General features: G+C 41.3%; 1 protein-coding gene across 3 annotated transcripts in view; it reads right to left on the bottom strand.

Annotated features, from left to right (window-relative positions):
* Positions 1–347: 347 nt before the first annotated feature.
* The window catches only part of PGM1 (phosphoglucomutase 1), a 65,956-nt gene continuing 49,026 nt past the window's right edge, over positions 348–17,277 (bottom strand). For all 3 annotated transcript variants that reach the window (XM_004369014.1, XM_023730665.1, XM_004369013.2), the window contains exons 8-11: positions 10,920–11,055; positions 7,639–7,822; positions 4,211–4,345; positions 348–993 (exon numbers count right to left, since the gene is read on the bottom strand). In XM_004369014.1, the coding sequence (XP_004369071.1) occupies positions 904–993; positions 4,211–4,345; positions 7,639–7,822; positions 10,920–11,055 (545 nt within the window). In that variant the 3' untranslated portion in view covers positions 348–903. The remainder of the gene's footprint in view (positions 994–4,210; positions 4,346–7,638; positions 7,823–10,919; positions 11,056–17,277) is intronic.

Here is a 17,277-nt window from a genome sequence, read left to right as displayed (position 1 = left end):
TCATCAATAGGCATCACAGAATCTCAGCATCACAAGGCACATGGCAGTGCTTTGCTATTTAATCTCCTAGAAATCATCTTCCTTGCTCCCATTCCAAGTTAACCACGTCATACTTAGTTTATCTACCTCAGAGGGACACAGGGCTCAGCTGGCCCTGCTACAACTTGACATTACACTTACTGAGTCTGAGGAGTTAAACCTAGCACTGAGGTCACTTTGTTTTCTGGTTATCCCATCAAAACAAAATACCACGCTCTCCTCCTCAAAAAAATATGTTTTCTTTCTGAAACCAAAAGAGCATTTTGTAGTTAAGGAAAAAAAAAAAAAAAAAGACATCAAGAAATAGCAGCTTATTTTGCTTTAATATCCTAAAATTCCTGTGTGAATGGGAGTATGTTGCAAAACAAGACAGAGATTTGCACGTCTCCCTCCGAGGAAAGAACCGACTGGAGAGAAGTCGCCAGAAACTGAATTGCTGAGTTACATGTAAACAGTAAATGAGGGTGAAGATTCACCAAGGAGAAAGGGACTTGCACTGGCATCTCGTCAGCACATCCTAAGGATGAAAAATGGCCTTTGTAACTGATGTTCGGCCTCCATCTTACATTGCAGTGTAAACAGTACCTGGTACTAAGGAAACAAATACCCACACAGCAGCAGTGCATAAGGGCATGAAAAGGAATTGACATTAGTATAAGCCCCTGGGTCCTCTTTCCCGCATGGCTTCCACAAGCATCTTGGGTGGCAATGTCTCGCAAATGTACCATGCACCACTATCTGGTTAGTGGAAAGACCGAATCCTAAAAGACTGGGTAGATACACTTTGTTTCTGTCCGTGCTCTTCAATCAGATGACTTGGATAGGTCCTGGGGAGGAGGGACGTACCACATCCAGCCTGTCTTCTTAGGTGATAACGGTAGGTGCAGTGCGTCCCGTCCTTTCCTGGAGTTGGGACACCTTCAGAGCAATGGAAATAAGGGGGGCCAACATGACCTGAGGGAGACACAAAGAGAAGAACCTTTTCCATCACTTTCTCTAAACACAGATCCATAGCACCAGCCCAACCTCACTTCTGAGTTCCCAGCCCATACTAACCACCTACTCTGATATCTCAAGCCCAAAACTAAACCAAACCCTTTGCTGTCGAGGCGATTCCGGCTCGTAGTGACCCTGGTGGACAAGCTAGAGCTGCCCCATAGGGTTTCCAAGGCTGTAAATCTTTACAGACGCAGACTGCCACATCTTTCTCCCGCAGAGCACTTACCTTGTTGGCACTTAACCACTACACTACCGGGGCTCCTTCTGAAGTCTCAAGGGCTCCTCAAACTCTAAGTCCAAAAAGGAACACATGTTCTTTCCCCCAAAGCCTAGCACCAGCATTCCCTATGTCAGTGAATTGATACCAGTCTATCCTGTAAAGCAAGTGAACAACTAGGAGTCACTCTTTTTTCTTTTATTAATTGAGGTGAAATTCAGAGAATAAAAAATAAACTATTTTAAAGTGAACAATTCAGTGGTATTTAACATAGTCCCTTCAACTTCTGGTAACCACCAATCTGCTTTCAGTTACTATGGATTTACCTGTTCTGGATATTTCATATAAACGGGATCATACAACATGTGGCCTTTTGTGTCTGGCTTCTTTCACTTAGCATAATGTTTTCAAAGTTTGGGAGTCATTCTTGACACTTCCTGTCCCCCATTTCTAACTCATCAGCAAAGCTAAGTGACTTTTATCTTCTAAATATCTCTCAACATCGCCCACTTCTCCCCATCCCACTGCCATAGCTCTTGCTAAACGAGCATTCTTTCTCTCGCCTGGAGCAATGGTGCCCCAATACCCACTTTTGCATCCTCCAATTTGTTTCCCACATTGTACTCAGAGATTGTTTCCAAATGCAAAACCCTCCATTTACCTCTCATTAAAAAATTTTTTTGCTGCTTAAATAAATATTTTAATATTAAAAAAAAAGAAAGAAAACCACTGCTGTAGTTTAATTGCCCATTTTACAGACGAGAAAACTGAGACCCAAAGAGGTAAAGGATTTGACCAAGTGATTCTATGGCAGAGTCAGGAGTAAGGCATTTTTACTGCCCACTGGTGCTTTCCCTCATCTAAATTTCTACCATCTTATACTTAGACGAAAGGGAGAACAAACTCCATGTGCTGACCACACCATTTTCTATTCCCCTTGGGGGCTTGAACAGTCCCAACAAAGTGCTGAGGCTGTGACCCAGAAGCTATGGAGTCAGGGAAGGTGTCTCTTCAACTGAAATGGTGACATACCTGGATATTGTAGGCAACCCACACCCTTCAGTGTCATCCCACCTCTCCCTCATCATTCCCTTAAGACTATGGTTGGGAAAAAAACATTTTTCATTCATTATTTGCATCTACCATGTGCCAGGCATTAGCTTGAGGATAAAGAGACAAGTGCAGTTCCTTTCCTCTTTTCCTCTTGCTCTGGTATTCTGTGGGTCTACAATGCAGACCCCACTGCCTTGGTTTAAGTTTGAGGGATGCCTACAACCCAACAGAGACCTTCAAGGATTGAAGCTGGAGCCTGGCCACTGGAAAAACCGTAAAGGTGAAGCATTTTCTCACCTCTCCCTTTTTGTAATAACAACTATAAGAACTACCCTATCTCAAAAGCTAATCCTATGTGGCAGGCACAGAGTTTAGCATTTTAGATGTATTGTTTCCTTAAATCCCTACAACACTCTTTGAGGTAGGCATTATTCTGCCCATTTTACAGGCAAGGAAACCAAGGCTTGAAATAACTTACCCAGGGACACGTTGCTATTAAGTGACAGGAATAGAATTTGAACCAAGAACTCTCTGACTCTAAAACCCATGTTCAAAACCACTATGCCAGGGGTTTCCAAGCAAGTTCCATGGGATTTTAATTAGATGTTAGATGAAAAGAGGCTTTTGTGGAAAAATAACAGGTGTCTTTACTGCAAGTTTTCTCAGAGTCTTTAACATGTGCTATGTGTTGTGAGAAGGAACCCTGTGGAGCAGTGGTTAAAGTGCTTGGCTGCTAACAGGAAGGTTGGCAGTTCAAACTCACTAGCCACTCTGTGGGACAAAGATGTGGCAGTCTGCTTCCATAAAGATTTACAGCCTCAGAAACCCTATGGGGCAGTTCTACTCTGTTCTATAGGGTCGCTATGAGTCAGAATCGACTCGACAGCAAGGGTATGTGTTTCTAGGAATCGCGGGGTAGTGCAAATGGTTAACGCACTCAGCTGCTAACTTAAAAGTTGGAGGTTTGAGTCCACTCAGAAACATCTAGGAAGAAAAGCCTGGTGATCTATTTCCAAAAAATCAGCCACCGAAAACCCTATGGAGCACAGTTCCTGTCTGACACACATGGGGTCAGCATGAGTCGGAATTGACTTGATGGCAGCTGGTTGGCTTTTTGCTTGTTTGTTTGTTGTGAATTGCCAAGAAGGGGTTAGTGTAACACGATTTCCTAAACGTTTTTTTTGTTTTTTGGCCAAGAACTCTGGTTGGGGAGCATCTGTCAAGGTGCATGTTGTGAGGAACACACTCTGGGAAACTCTCCCCGTGCGTCACTGCCTCCCCTTTGGCTCCTCCATTCTGGTAACTGTCCTCTAAGTTCTCAGCCTCACGGTCCTTCTGAAGACTTTTTGGGTGGGGGCGGGGAACCCAAACCACCAGGCAGCAAGTCCTTAGATTTTTCAATGAAGAAATTTCTTGCTGGGCCATGAAACTGTTTCTCCCCTTTCATCAAACCTAGAACCAGTGTGTGTTCTTCCAGGGCCAGTGATCAGACCAAACAAAGCAGCACATGACCGGCGGGAGACCACACCACCAGATGAGGGGCTGATTTAGAGATAGTTATCCTGACTCTACCACTGACAGTGAACCTATTAACTATTTAACCTTTCTGTGCCTCAGTTTCCTTATCTGTATGTAGGGATAATAGTGGAATCTACCCCATTTGAGGATTCAGTGAGTATATACAGGTAATGGGCTTACAACAGACTTGGCAAACAGCAAATCTCAGATATTTGTTAGCTGTTACTGTTGTTATGAGGTACTGAGAGAGATATGGAGGAAAGTAAACACAGCTGGAACCTTGTTTGATCACTGGAGAAAAGGGTTGTTATAATACAGGTTCGATAAAACGACAATCATTCCCTCAACAGAAAGAACTCATACGGCACAGGGCTTGGGCATTACCTGGGGGTCCTGGTGAATCTTGGCGATGTCCTTCTCATAGCTGTCGATGTACAGTCGAATGGTTGCCCCTGCACTCCCAGTCCCGCTCAGTCGGAAGATGATGCGAGAACCATCTGTAAAAATGAGCCGCAAGCCCTGGAAAAGACAAGCAGAGATTTTTCCCCACATGCTAGAAGGGATATTGAAGGTTGGCAAATGACGAGGGGTCCATTTGGAGACCTAATGTCATCCATACTGGATCAATCGGAGGATTAGATCCTTGATAAATGGCAGCAATTGAGCCTCATGAATCTGCCTTCTGTCAACCTCTCACTGCATCCAGATAATGGGGGCTTAGCTAATGCGGGAGAAGCATTCCCAGGGTCAGATGGGAGATCTGATCCCTGTGATGTTGTATGACATGAGGCTTTCCCTCCCCTCCCCACTTCTCTATGATTTATGGACTAGCCATTTCAGTTTGAAGCTTAATAAATAAATAACACTGCGAGATACAGAAATTCCATCTCCAGATCAGGAGTAATATGGTGCAGGCAGAGGATGCCAATCTGTACCTTCTGGCTAGGGAGGCCCAAGAGACAGAATGGGCTGAAACCATAGCAGAAGAGGTTTCAGGTAGACAAGAAGAAGCACTCTTCGTGAAAACACTGATAGCCTCAAAAAGAGAACAGGTAGCCACTAACTATTCCCAACCTATCAACCGTGACCCAGCGGTCAATCTCCCACTGATGCCTGATGACTCAAAGAAGGGCCCACATGGTGTTGTACCTGGTCCAGCCCTTCTCTTTTGCCCTCTCCTTCCCTCCCTGGTAGCATCTCTCTTCCTCGGTGATCTTTTTGCTTCACAGCAAAGGGTTGAGGACTCATGGGTAGATATTCCATGGCCTGAGGTAAGAGGCTAGGCAAGACAGTTGCCTGAGGATTCTTCTGGCTTTATGAGTCTAACAATTCTTCCATAAAAAGAAGAAGTTTATATAATTCCAAAGACTGGCCAGTAAGAGAGAGAGTGCTCCTCATCTGCTGCTCATCACCAAACCCCACCCAGAGTTTAGTTAGGTCATTAATTAGCTGAGAAAGCTGATTAATCTCACTGGGCCTTGGAGTTCTCATCTGTAAATCTGTAAACTGAGAAGCGTGGACTAGATCTTAGATCTAGTCTATCTCACAGTCTATAATTCTGTGCCTCTTGATGATTAAAAATAAAGAAATAATGTGCCTTATTGTCAAGACCTTTGTATTAAGAAAATTCTCTGCTTTTAGATCTTTTAACACAAGGGTTGAACAGATGATATGCCCATCTTCCTTCCTTCCTTCCTCCCTCCCTCCCTTCCTCACTCCCTTCCTTCTACAAATATTTACTGGGTGTCTTTGACATATTAGGCACCATGCTGGGGCTCTGAACAAAATATCTTGTCCTCGAGCTGTCCACAGTCCAGCAAGAAACACTGAAAAATAAACAGGCAATAATTTGCTCAAGTAGTAAGTGCTTCAATAGCAGTAAGCACACAGCACCGTACAAATACATAAGAGGGGCAACTATTCCAGGCTTGGGGGTAAGGGATGATTTCCTGTAGGGAAATATGTCTAAGCTAAGATTTCAAAGATATCATGGAGAACCTAGCAAACACAGAGTGAGGGAGAGTGTTCCAAGTAGACGGAAGAGCATATTCGATGTCAGAAGTGAGAGAGTATGACTAGTCAAGGACCTCCTAGTGGTTCACAATGGGTAAAGTGAAGAGCAGGAGGGGAGCATTAGGAGAAAGGAGGCTGGACAGGTAGGTCAAGCCAGATCAAAATGGTAATCACCACATGTACCATATTTGAGGGCAGGATTTATTCAGCTCTATACATCTAGGTTCTAGTACAGAACCAAGTGCAGTGGGTGTTCAAACATTAGATACCGTATTTTTATGTAAATAACGCAGGCATTATACGTCTTTTTGCCAATCATGCCCTCTCCTTACCAGGTATTTTCATAAGTGTGTGTTATGGATTGAATTGTATCCCCTAAAAATGTGTCAACTTGGCTAGGCCATGATTCCCAGTATTGTGTGACTATCCACCATTTTGTCATCTGATGTGATTTTCCTATGTGTTGTAAATCCTATCTCTATGATGTTAATGAAGCAGGATTAGAGGCAGTTATTTTAATGCGGCAGGACTCATCTACAAGGTTAGGTTGTATCTTGAGTCAATCTCTTTTGAGATATAAAAGAGAGAAGCACGCAGAGAGACGAGGGGATCTCCTACCATCAAGAAAGCAGTGCCAGGAGCACAGCACGTTCTTTGGACCCAAAGTCCCTGCGCCTGAAAAGCTCCTAGACCAGGGGAAGATTGATGACAAGGACCTTCCCCCAGAGTCGAAAGAGAGAGAAAGCCTTTCCCTGGAGCTTGTGCCCTGAATTTGGACTTCTAGCCTCCTAGACTGTGAAAAAGAAACTTCTGTTTGTTAAAGCCATCCACTTGTGGTATTTCTGTTATAGGAGCACTAAACTAAGACAGAATTCTATAGTAATTTTTTTTTTACATGTTGAATTCTAGCTCTGGAAGGCTCAAGAGCCATAGGAACAATCTCTTACATTCACTTAGTGCTTTACAAATTCCAGAGCATTTGCACAGTCAGTTTTGCCTCATTTGAGTTTCACAATGTGTAAGGTAGAAAGGGCAGGTATTATTTACATTTTGCTAATGCAGAAACTAAAGCTTAGTGATAAGAGACTTGCCCAAGGTCACATAGCAGACAGAATCCGGATTGTCTGACATTTGTTCTAGGACTCTTTCCTCTACCCTAACTTCTCAAATCCCAATTTCCATCAGCCTGCATTAGCTCCCTAAGTTACAGCACCAGAGGTTGTCAAAGATGAGCAGTACTGGTCTGGAAATGCAGTGTCTTGTTTTGCACTGCTGTGTTAGCGTGTACTGCAAGTAACTTGCTGTGGATAATAACAATCACGGTTTCAAAGTCTGTGAGTGGCTTTTTTTTTTTTTTCCAGAAATTAGAGGATATCAAAGAAATCTCGATAATAATGTCACTTGCACGCTGTCATTCTGATATGATCTCTTGAGGAAAAAAGAGGGGGTTGGCATCTAAAGCAACAGTTCTCTCCTGTGTTTTAGATTCTGGGGCTCCTTTCTATATATACACTCGACACTACATCTTGCATATAATTCCTGAGGGTGTTAAAATCCCTCTGGAGTCTAGGATAATAATTCCAGAATGAGGGCATAGAACGAGGGCAAAAATCATTTCCCTACTAGTACATGTGAGTGTCATTTGTGACTCGGCAGAAAAGTGGTTGAGAACAACTACCCTAGAAAAACAAGGCAGCAAAGGAAATATGAGCAAGGGGCCTTTCTTTTCTGCCTTGAGACTTCAGAGATGAAGCTCCTTCTGGGGTCTCTTTCCCACATACACATAAATCTGTTCCTACCTGATTTCTTGAAATGCTTCCATCCACTGGATCACTGTATTCAAAGTTATCTGCTTTCTCCACAGTGTAAACTTTGTCACCTGCTGAAAACTGTTTCCCCACAAAGGAGCGATCGAACATCAGGGCCTCCATGTCCTTCATCATTTTGTTTGCTCCCTCAGCTTCCACCTCCTCATAATCATACCTAGAAGAAGTCATGAAGGTGAGGCCTATGGGCTGAGTTCACATCCTACAAAGGTATTTCAGCACTTTCTTCATCATTGGTTTGGCCCTCCCCCAAAACGACCTAACTTCAGAAGAAGCTGGCAAGTAAATGAGCTTGTCAGTCACTGTGGATAGATCAGGCCAAGAATGGTGGAAGAGCTGAAAAGTCACCAGCCTGGAGGATTTCAGGGAAGAGTTCAGAGCTTCTGAATAAGCAGAAACCACCCACACCCCCTATCTTGGCTCTTCTACAGAATAAATCTTTAAAGAGTTTCAAAGACTTTGAGAGATACTATCTAATATTTAATCACCACATCCTGGGGAGGTAGAATTAAAAGCAATGTTATCTCTAGAGAACTCTGCATAAACAAGCAAATGACTCAGGCATTTCTCTTCCTAATGCCTTGAGCTCTTTGAGTTGAATGATGGGACTGCTCCCCATCTGGGACCTGACTGAGGCTGCTGAGATTTTGGCTAAGGAGAGTTCCAGTCTCCACATGAGCTTCCGAAAATGAGGCCAAGTTTTCACTGACCAGATGAAGGGGCCAAACTCTAACTCTTTACATCTGAAACCCCTCCATTGTTTCAGCGAGAGTGGATCCTGGTCCAAGGGGAGACTTCATATGAATGCGTAAGGGCCAGGAAAAAAAAAGTGCATCACAAATTAATTCAGCGACTATCTTTTTTTCCTTTAAGAATTGCTCTTGACTTCTTCCTTATGAGGTTAAAGACTCTTACAGGTCGATTTTCTTGACCTAGTGGCACATACCTTCTTGAGAGAGTTATTTTTTAGAGGCTCAAGATAGCAAAGTCTATATTTATTTGCAATAGTGAAACAAATATGATATGTGCAAGATGACACCTCTGAGACATGAGAAATACCAGGAATTAAGGCCAACCTATTCTGGCTCCAGGATTCTATGAATCAAGGACAAAACAGTCCCCTTAATCTTGAAGTCAGCTCTTTTCCCCAGTTAAAATGATAAACAGCATGAAATTACAACCAGGTGTTTGTGCTTTACATCTGTGACCTTTGGGTGTTCAAGGGAAATGTTCTATAAATCCTAGGCACAGAGGGGTGTAATGGAAAGAATCTGGGCTTTGGAATCAGACAGAGCTAGCTATGAAACCAGCCTCTGTCAGTTACTAACTGTGCGACTAGGGGCAAGCTGTTTCATCTCTCAGAATCTCAGTTGCTTCATAAATAACTGTTTTAAGACTAATATGAAATAATGCATGCAAAAGAGCATTTAACAAAAATAGCTTCTGTTAAACAAATGGAGGATATAATGGTGCCTTAACTATTCATAAATATAGGTTCTAAGGACTTCATTTGCAATACTTGTTTAGTAGTTATATTTGAAATTGATAGATGCATATTAAAACAGTTTTCAAATAGGGACTTTAATTCAAGAATGACCCTTTCTCTGAACAAACCCTCCTAACCTTACTCCACTGTGGCCTACTGTTCATTCATTAACTCATTCATTCATCTATTCAAAAAATATTTACACAATGTCTACTGTGAGTTAGGCATTTGGTGATACCACGGAGCACAAAAACAGACATGTTCCTAATTTCGTGATGTCCTAGACTGTAAAGAGTTCATGACTGCTGTTCTGAATTACCAGGCTTTTCCAGCTCTTAAAGAGCAGAGGTTCTTGCCTTGGTTCCCAGGTCTACTGTATGGTCGTTATTGCTGTTGTTGTTGTTAACTTCTGTTGAGTTGGCCCCCAACTCAGTGATCCCATGCACAATGGGATCAGACCATTGTGATCCATAGGGTTTTCACAAGCTGATTTTTCAGAAGTAGATCACCAGGCATTTCTTCCTAGTTTGTCTTAGTCTGGAAACCTGTTCAGCAATATGTGAGCCTCCACTAACAGATGGGTGGTGGCTGTGCTTGAGGTGTGTTGGCCAAGAATTCAACCCTGCTCTCCCACATGGAAGGTGAGAATTCTACCACTGAGCCACCACTACCCAACTACTGTAGGGTACCAGGTGATATTATTACCTACACCTTCCACAAAAGAATAACCTGAGGGAGGAAAAGCTCAATGAACTTGTACAAAGTTGTTAAAAGGCTTCTAATGGAGGAACCCAAGGTGCTTAAGGTTGAATTCTTTCTTGACTATCAGGAGATCATAGGCTCTGAAATCTGAGCTGCAGTATTTAAAATTTCTACTCCAACCTATCCATCTTGCAGAAAAGGCAATTAAGGTCCAGAAAAGTTACATTTACACATTTCTTGCAGAAAATTTATCGAATGTCTGTCTTCTCATATTTCCTTCCCAGAATTAGAATTATAAGGATCAGAAAAAATGTTGGTAGGTTTTTACACATATTAGAGAAAAGGCAAGCTGGAAAAGCACTACTGGCAAAAAAATTTTTTTTTTATGTTTTTGGAAATAGGAGTATGCAGGGTAAAGAAGAATTACTAAGTATTCTAAGTATTTTGTTAACTGATGGACTCCCAGTACCTGGCGGAAAGTAGGTATACAGTAAATATTTGTTGAATCAATGAATGTCAAGTACATATCCTTTGGGGACCTATTTTAATGAAAGGAAAAGTTTATTTGTACTAAGCTAATTTTTTCCATAATTTAAGAAAAAATCTTTTTCAGACATTTAATGACCCCAGAGTTTAAAAAACACTTGCATATTTTCTTTAATCCTCATAACAGCTAGACTCTTATTTCCCATTTCTACAGATGAGAACACTCAAGTACAGCAAGGGGTTAAATGACTTCCCAATCTAGTAAGGAACAGAAATAAAATTCTAACTCATTCTTCTGAATCAAATTCCAATGCTATTACCATGTCCATGTTTAAAACGCTTACAGAGCATTTATTCTTTTGAATATGTTAACTAATTTTTTAAGCCTCATTCTTTATGGCTGACATAAAAGTTGACTTCATCTCAACCCTGACAGAATTATTTTAAAAATCCTTAATTGGTAGAGGCTGGATGAATTAGGGTTTCATTACCACTTATCACAGGAAAAAAATGTATGCCTGAGAATTCTCCCTGCCTGCCTTCCCACCCTACCTCACATCCCAGCCAGGCTGTGGCTTACCTGGTAAAGAAATTCCGGCCATACTTTTGCCAGTGATCTTTCAGAATGTCCTCCACGCTCTGCTTGCGGGTGGCTAGGATAGAGAGCCAGGCAAGGACAGCCCAGAGTCCGTCCTTCTCACGGATGTGGTCAGAACCTGGCAGGGGAAAGCAAGCAGCTGTTTATCACACGATTTCTCCAAAATGCTTGATAATAAACCCAACAGTAAGCATGCCAAAAAAAAAGTCAAGTTGATTCCGACTCATAGCAACCCTACAAGAGAGAGTAGAGCTGCCCCATAGGGTTTCCAAGACTGTAATCTTTACAGAAGCAGACTGCCACATCTTTCTGTGGCTAGTGGGTTCAAACCAGCAACCTTTTGTTTAGCAGCCAAGCGCTTAACGACTGCACCACCAGGGCTCCTCAATAAGCATGAAGACCCAACTAAAAAAGTCACAAACTTCACTGAAGACTTGAGTCCATAGAGAAAATCACATATTGAATAAAGAGACACAATACTGAAAAGAAGTTGATGCTTCCCAAAGTAATTTAGATCTACAAATGCCAATAAAAATATCAGTAGAATAATTTTGTGGAATTTTATATCTCAATTATAAAGTATGAATGTGAGAGAAAAAGAAAAAATTTTAAATAAGCAAAACAGCAAAGGAACATGAGCCACCATTATAAATTTTCAATAATTAAAATAGTCTGATAGCTCAATGGAACAAAAGAAAGAGCCTAGAAAAGACCCAAGCACATATGAGACTTGAGAATATGATAAAGGTGTGTCTCAAGCCTTCCAGAAAAGGATGGATTACTTTTTGAATGGTGTTTGGATAACTGGCTAAACAGTTGTAAAGAAATTTCCATTTTATCCTTACAAAACACCATACCTAAAGGAATTCCAGATGGATTAAAAATTCAAACATAAAAACTGAAAACCTTTAAGTACTAAAGATAAGTATTTTCTTAAGACTTGTAGGTGGTAAATACATGTAAATGCAGGATTCATAAGGGAAAAAAATGGATGTATCTGTCTGCCTTAATAATTAGCATTTTGATACGGCAAAACTACTATAGATAAAATTAAAAGGCCATTGACAAAAAAAAAAAACCTTTCCAATGTAAGGTAGATGTTTAATACGCTTAAAATAGAAAAAGAAAGTCTTACATGTTAATAAGAAAAAAGCCAAACCTCAACAGAAAAACAGGCAAAGGATATAAATAGGCAACACATATGGATAACCAATTAACACAATAAAAGCTGGCATTATTTTTAGAATAAGAGAAAATAAAGTTAAAACCATAACGAGAAACTGCTATTTCCTTGACAAATGGCCAAAGATTTAAAAATGAGAACACCCAGCATCAGAAGGTGTAAGGGAAATGGGATTCCAATGTGCTACTGCTGGGGGTGGACACTCGTTCAGTCTTTTTGGAAAGCAATTTGGCAAAAATTATCAAAGCCTTAAAAATGAATCTAAATTTGGATCCAGTAACTCCAGTTCTAGGACATCTTTCTTTAACCAACAGGGACTGGATAAAATACGACACATCTATCTCTTGCTAAAGACTTGTTAAAGTCTTTACCAAAATTAACAAACTGGTTCCTCTGGATGTGCTTATATGCATGTCTTTGGCAAAAAGAAGATAGAGACACTTTTCCAAGCGCCTTATGTGGAACAGCATTCTCTCTCTCTTTTTTTTTTTTTTTTTTTGCCTTTAAATTCATTATTCTAAAAAAAGCAGCGTCTATTAGGCTCTATCTTCTGATTTCTGAATAGGATGCTATACAACTCCTCCATAATAGTGCTTGGCATATTGACATCCCGTGAATCTTTTAAGTGCCTGGGTCTTCTTGGCACTGTCAGAGTGCCTAGCACAATGCTGGTTATATAGCAGGCATGTGGTAAGTTTGTTTCCTCCCCCTTCTTCACCCTTTTAGACCCACCTCAAATGTCCTCTCCTCTCTGTGAGTCTAGCTCCCTGCTTCCCTAAACAGTTATGAGCTTCCTTCTCTTTTCTATAGCAACATGCTCAAAACATCGGGTGTGGCGCCATCCTGGAGCCTCAACCATCTATTTATGAGTCTAGGAGCTTCTTGAAGGCAGAGACAATTTCTTAATTATACTTGCGGCTAAGCCTGCTGACTTGCATAGCACATGGAATATGGTAAGTAACTACTTGTGAAGGAGGGCATAAATGAACGAACAAATGAATCTACTCCAACATTTTCTCTCTTTTTGTTTGATAAACGACATATGACTTTTTCTTTCACAAGATTTTCTCTTCAATAGGCTATCACTTTTAGAAGCAATAGTCCTTACAACTGGATGCTGGCAAAACTAGAGATATTAGGCAGTATTTTTAGCATTTTATAAAAAATTTTGGAAATGTTCACCTATTTTTAGTATCTGTTTGCCTCTACTGCTAGTTTAAGGAACAGAAAGTTAGCTCTCTGCTTTTGCAAATGATGATATGTTTTGGCAACTTTCATCCTGAGAAGCAAGATTCTGGCAGCTTCCCTCATATATTGGGAATTCATGACAGCAATACACAGCTTGGAATTATTTGCCTGTGCTCTTCTGGGTTTTTTCTCCCTTCCTTCTTCTCTTTTTCTTTTAGGCTAGGCTGAAGCAAAGCATAGGGGGCAGTATTCCTTTGTGCTTTTCCTACTCTAAGTAAGGAAGGTGGCTTTTTCTTTTCTGTGGAAATGAAAATAAAATCTAAAACTCATACCAAACTCTGACCAAGTTATTTGGAGATAACTAAATTACATGCCCAAATATTATAAATAAAATATATGCCCTGGGTAACATAAACAAATATTCTAGTCCACTTGCAAGACCACCAGTCTCTTTGGAAATTCTGATTGATACCACTAATCACCTTGGATGTATCAAAACTCTGGGGAGTTATGATTAATACTCAGGAAAGCTGGGTAAATTTCAGTTCTTTTAGTGTTTTGCTGAACAACAACATGTTTCCAGTGGGAAAAAAAGCAATGGGATGTGCGTCTGTGTCTGTGTTTCTAAAGCTATTACTGTTTCAGCAGTTGTGTCTCAGTGGAAAATGCTTTCATACTTAAGAGCTAGAAAACTTGAATTTGAGCCTCTGATGCTTATAAGCTGTTTGAATTTGGACAATTCACTTAACCTTTCTGAGCCTCAGTTTCTTCAGCTATAAAATGGGGATAAAACTACTACCTCTTTCACACAGTTGTGAGAATTTACTGTGATAAAGTGGAAGTATTTTATAAATTCCTAAGTAATGTATAAATGCAAAATATCATTGTGAATAATGGAAAACACAAAAAAACTTTCAGTAAAAATTGTTTAAAATAATGCTCCCTAATTGTACATATTGGGGAGGAAAATGGAAGAATAGAACGCATTATGCTCTTTTCTCTGAACATCAGAATTACAGTGTTTTGTTTTGTTTTCCTTCTTCCTTATGTAATTTCCCCATAATTAATGTGGACTACTTGTATCATTTTTTTTCTTTTTTATTTAAGAAAAGGAAAAGAAGGTAAGATCACGTAACTGTGAGAAAAGGGAAAACACTGTCAGCAAGGACCACTAGGCCCAGCCGACACAGGCAGTGGCAGGTTTCCCACTGCGTCTCTTCATACTTGGTCCAGCCAAGGGGCCAACTGAGCGTGTAGGAATTCCGCCCTTTCAGCATCTTCAAACACCTGTCACTTTACTTCAGCCTAATCAGCACCTTGTGATACATACAAACTCAGCTCAGTCAGGGAATATTCTGGGTCTCAGCCAAGAAAAATGTCAGCCCTTGCTGAGGGAGCCAAGAGCTAACAGTTTAGGGACTAAGTTACAGTTACCAGTATGGGCACCTCAGGAGCTGCCCCAGCTCTTGTCCCTACCGGGCGGGCCTGAGAATAGGGATATAGCAGCTCAAAAACAGCTACATGCAGTTCTCCAAAAGCACTAGCGTCTGCCTGTCTGTCTCTGACTCTGTCAGTCTCTCCCTCTGTCTCTCTTCTCCAGACTCTTGAACATGCTGTTCTCTCTGTCTGGAAACTTCCACCCCACAAATGAGCCTGGCTAATATCTCTTGCAATTACTTTCAACATCAGGCTTATCCATTATGGCTTCTGTGTCTCTCTTTTCTAGGTTCTAGTACAGTACCCTGTACTTACCCCTATTCTATCACTACTTGTCTGACCCCACCCTAGACTATGAACTGTATTCTGAGCTGGTGCCTGGCACACAGACAGTTCTCAATAAGGGTTTCCCAAAAGCATGGTCAGAACCCAGCTTGACTGGCTGGGAGGCTCAGCAGACCTGCTCTGTCTGTCTGCAGTCCTGTTCTCTTTGTCTTCGTCTGCACAGATGACTTCACTCTGAAAGGAAGGGTAAGCTCCTCAGGAAACCTTTTCCAGACCACTTCAGCTCCCAGGATGCTTTCCTCCAGGGGCCCCCAGACTTTCCATTTAGCAATTAATCCTGCATTGCCTCGTGACTGCCCCTAGAACTCTGTTTCCCTCCCATGAGGTGGCTTTGGAAGAAGGTAGTAAGTGCCTGATGGCAGGGGCAGATTAACCAGTAAGCAAGGTACACACAGGCTTACTTGTGTTTACTTACTTATCTATTGTACACAATTTCACCACATCAAAGATGTAGTGAAAAACAGGTGAAATTGTGCACTACAGATCAGTAAGTAAGCACAAGTAAATCCGTGCGTACCTTGCTTATTGGGTAATCCATCTCTGCCTGATGAGCAGGAACTGTGTCTTAACACAAACTTCATTTCACATTCAACAAAATGAATCAGTGGCTGCCATGTTCCAAGCACACAGGCAAATATGGAGATAAAGAAGCCATGTCTTCTGCCCTCACAGTTGAACACAGGCATACAGGTGAGGGAGGCAGACATGCAAGTAGCAGTTTAACTGAGTTGGTTTAGTACAAGCCTAGTTCTGTTGAAGTATTGGGTCTGGGAAATCTCCTGTCTGGAGCAACCAACCTTCCCTGGGGTTTTATCTACATGGAAAAGTACTCAAGAGCTAAGCAAATTAGAATCGGCACAGAACCAGACAGAGAATCTGATCCTTGCACCTGCAAAACCAGGTTATGTGCCCTGAGTATAAATCTCTCAGAGGACCCTGTTCTTCACCTTCTATAAGTTTGTGCACTTGTAATTACCTGGCTAGGTCTGACTTCCTCACATATGTAAACTCCATGGGGCCCTCCACAAGGAGGTCTTGCTCACGATTATCTCAGAGCCTAATATAGTGTCTGGGACATGGTAGAAATTCAAGAAACATTTGTGGAGTAGATCAATGAAAAGATGTGCAGACATGAAGGACCTTTAATAAGAAATTAAAATAAAAAATAATTGGCAAAGCATTAACGCTATACTTCAAGTTTTCATTCCTATGTGATGTATTACCACTAAACCAAAAACCAAGCCAATTGCCATTGGGTCGATTCCAACTTATGGTGACCCCATGTGTTTCAGAGTAGAACAGTACTCCCTAGGGTTTTCAAGGCTGTGACCTTTTCAAAGCAGATCATCAGGGCTTTCTTCCAAGGCACCTCTGGGTGGGTTCAAACCACCAACCTTGCAATTGCTTAACCTTTTGCTTAAGCCTAGTGCTTAACCATCTGTACCACGCAGGGCCTCCTGTATAATCAGTGGAACATTCTGAAGATGGAGCAGGGAAAAAGACATTGCTAACCACCAAACCTGACCCAATCATAATTCACTGGTATATTCTATTCCATTCAGTGACTTCATTTTGAACTGTCCTCCCAATTTCCCACCAGGTTCAAGGTGAGACAGAACTGACACTTTGCCCTGCCACCATAATGCATAAATGTGTACATTATGTTCTTCAATGAGGAAGAAAAAAACAACTTTGCACCATGAGATCAACCAAAAATAACAGGTTTGCCCTGTCTAGCGCTGATCCCTAAAATATTATAAAATCGTGACCATTTCTGACTCCCTAACAAACACATCTTTATCCTTGGCTTTCAAGATGCTGATGTCTAAGGAAGTAGACTCTGTGGTTATGATAATCATGTGAGAAAGTTGCTGTTTCTCCACCATGAACAGACTAATGTATATTTGTAACCTCAGTAATATTACATATGGGTTTGTGTTTGTTTTCTTTTAAATGTCAGTGGTTTGTTTTATTTGATGAGCTAGTTCTTCTAAAGTCTGATTCCTTTGGACCTCTCTGCAAGTAAACTTCTCCCTTTCTTATCTAAAGCTTGTCTCTTATCACAAAGGTCTTGTGGTGCCCAACTCTAGACTATGGAATGGAGTTGAGTCCTCTCAAGAGTCCCAGGCTGCTGCAGGAGGTGAGGAGTGGATTCTCCATTCAAGTGGGGGTTTGGAGCTGGTCACT

The sequence above is a fragment of the Trichechus manatus genome, unplaced genomic scaffold, assembly GCF_000243295.1.
Source record: "Trichechus manatus latirostris isolate Lorelei unplaced genomic scaffold, TriManLat1.0 scaffold00003, whole genome shotgun sequence".
Taxonomy (NCBI): Eukaryota; Metazoa; Chordata; class Mammalia; order Sirenia; family Trichechidae; genus Trichechus; species Trichechus manatus.
Note: the sequence above shows the minus strand (reverse complement) of the source record. Positions and strands in the feature narration are given on the sequence as shown.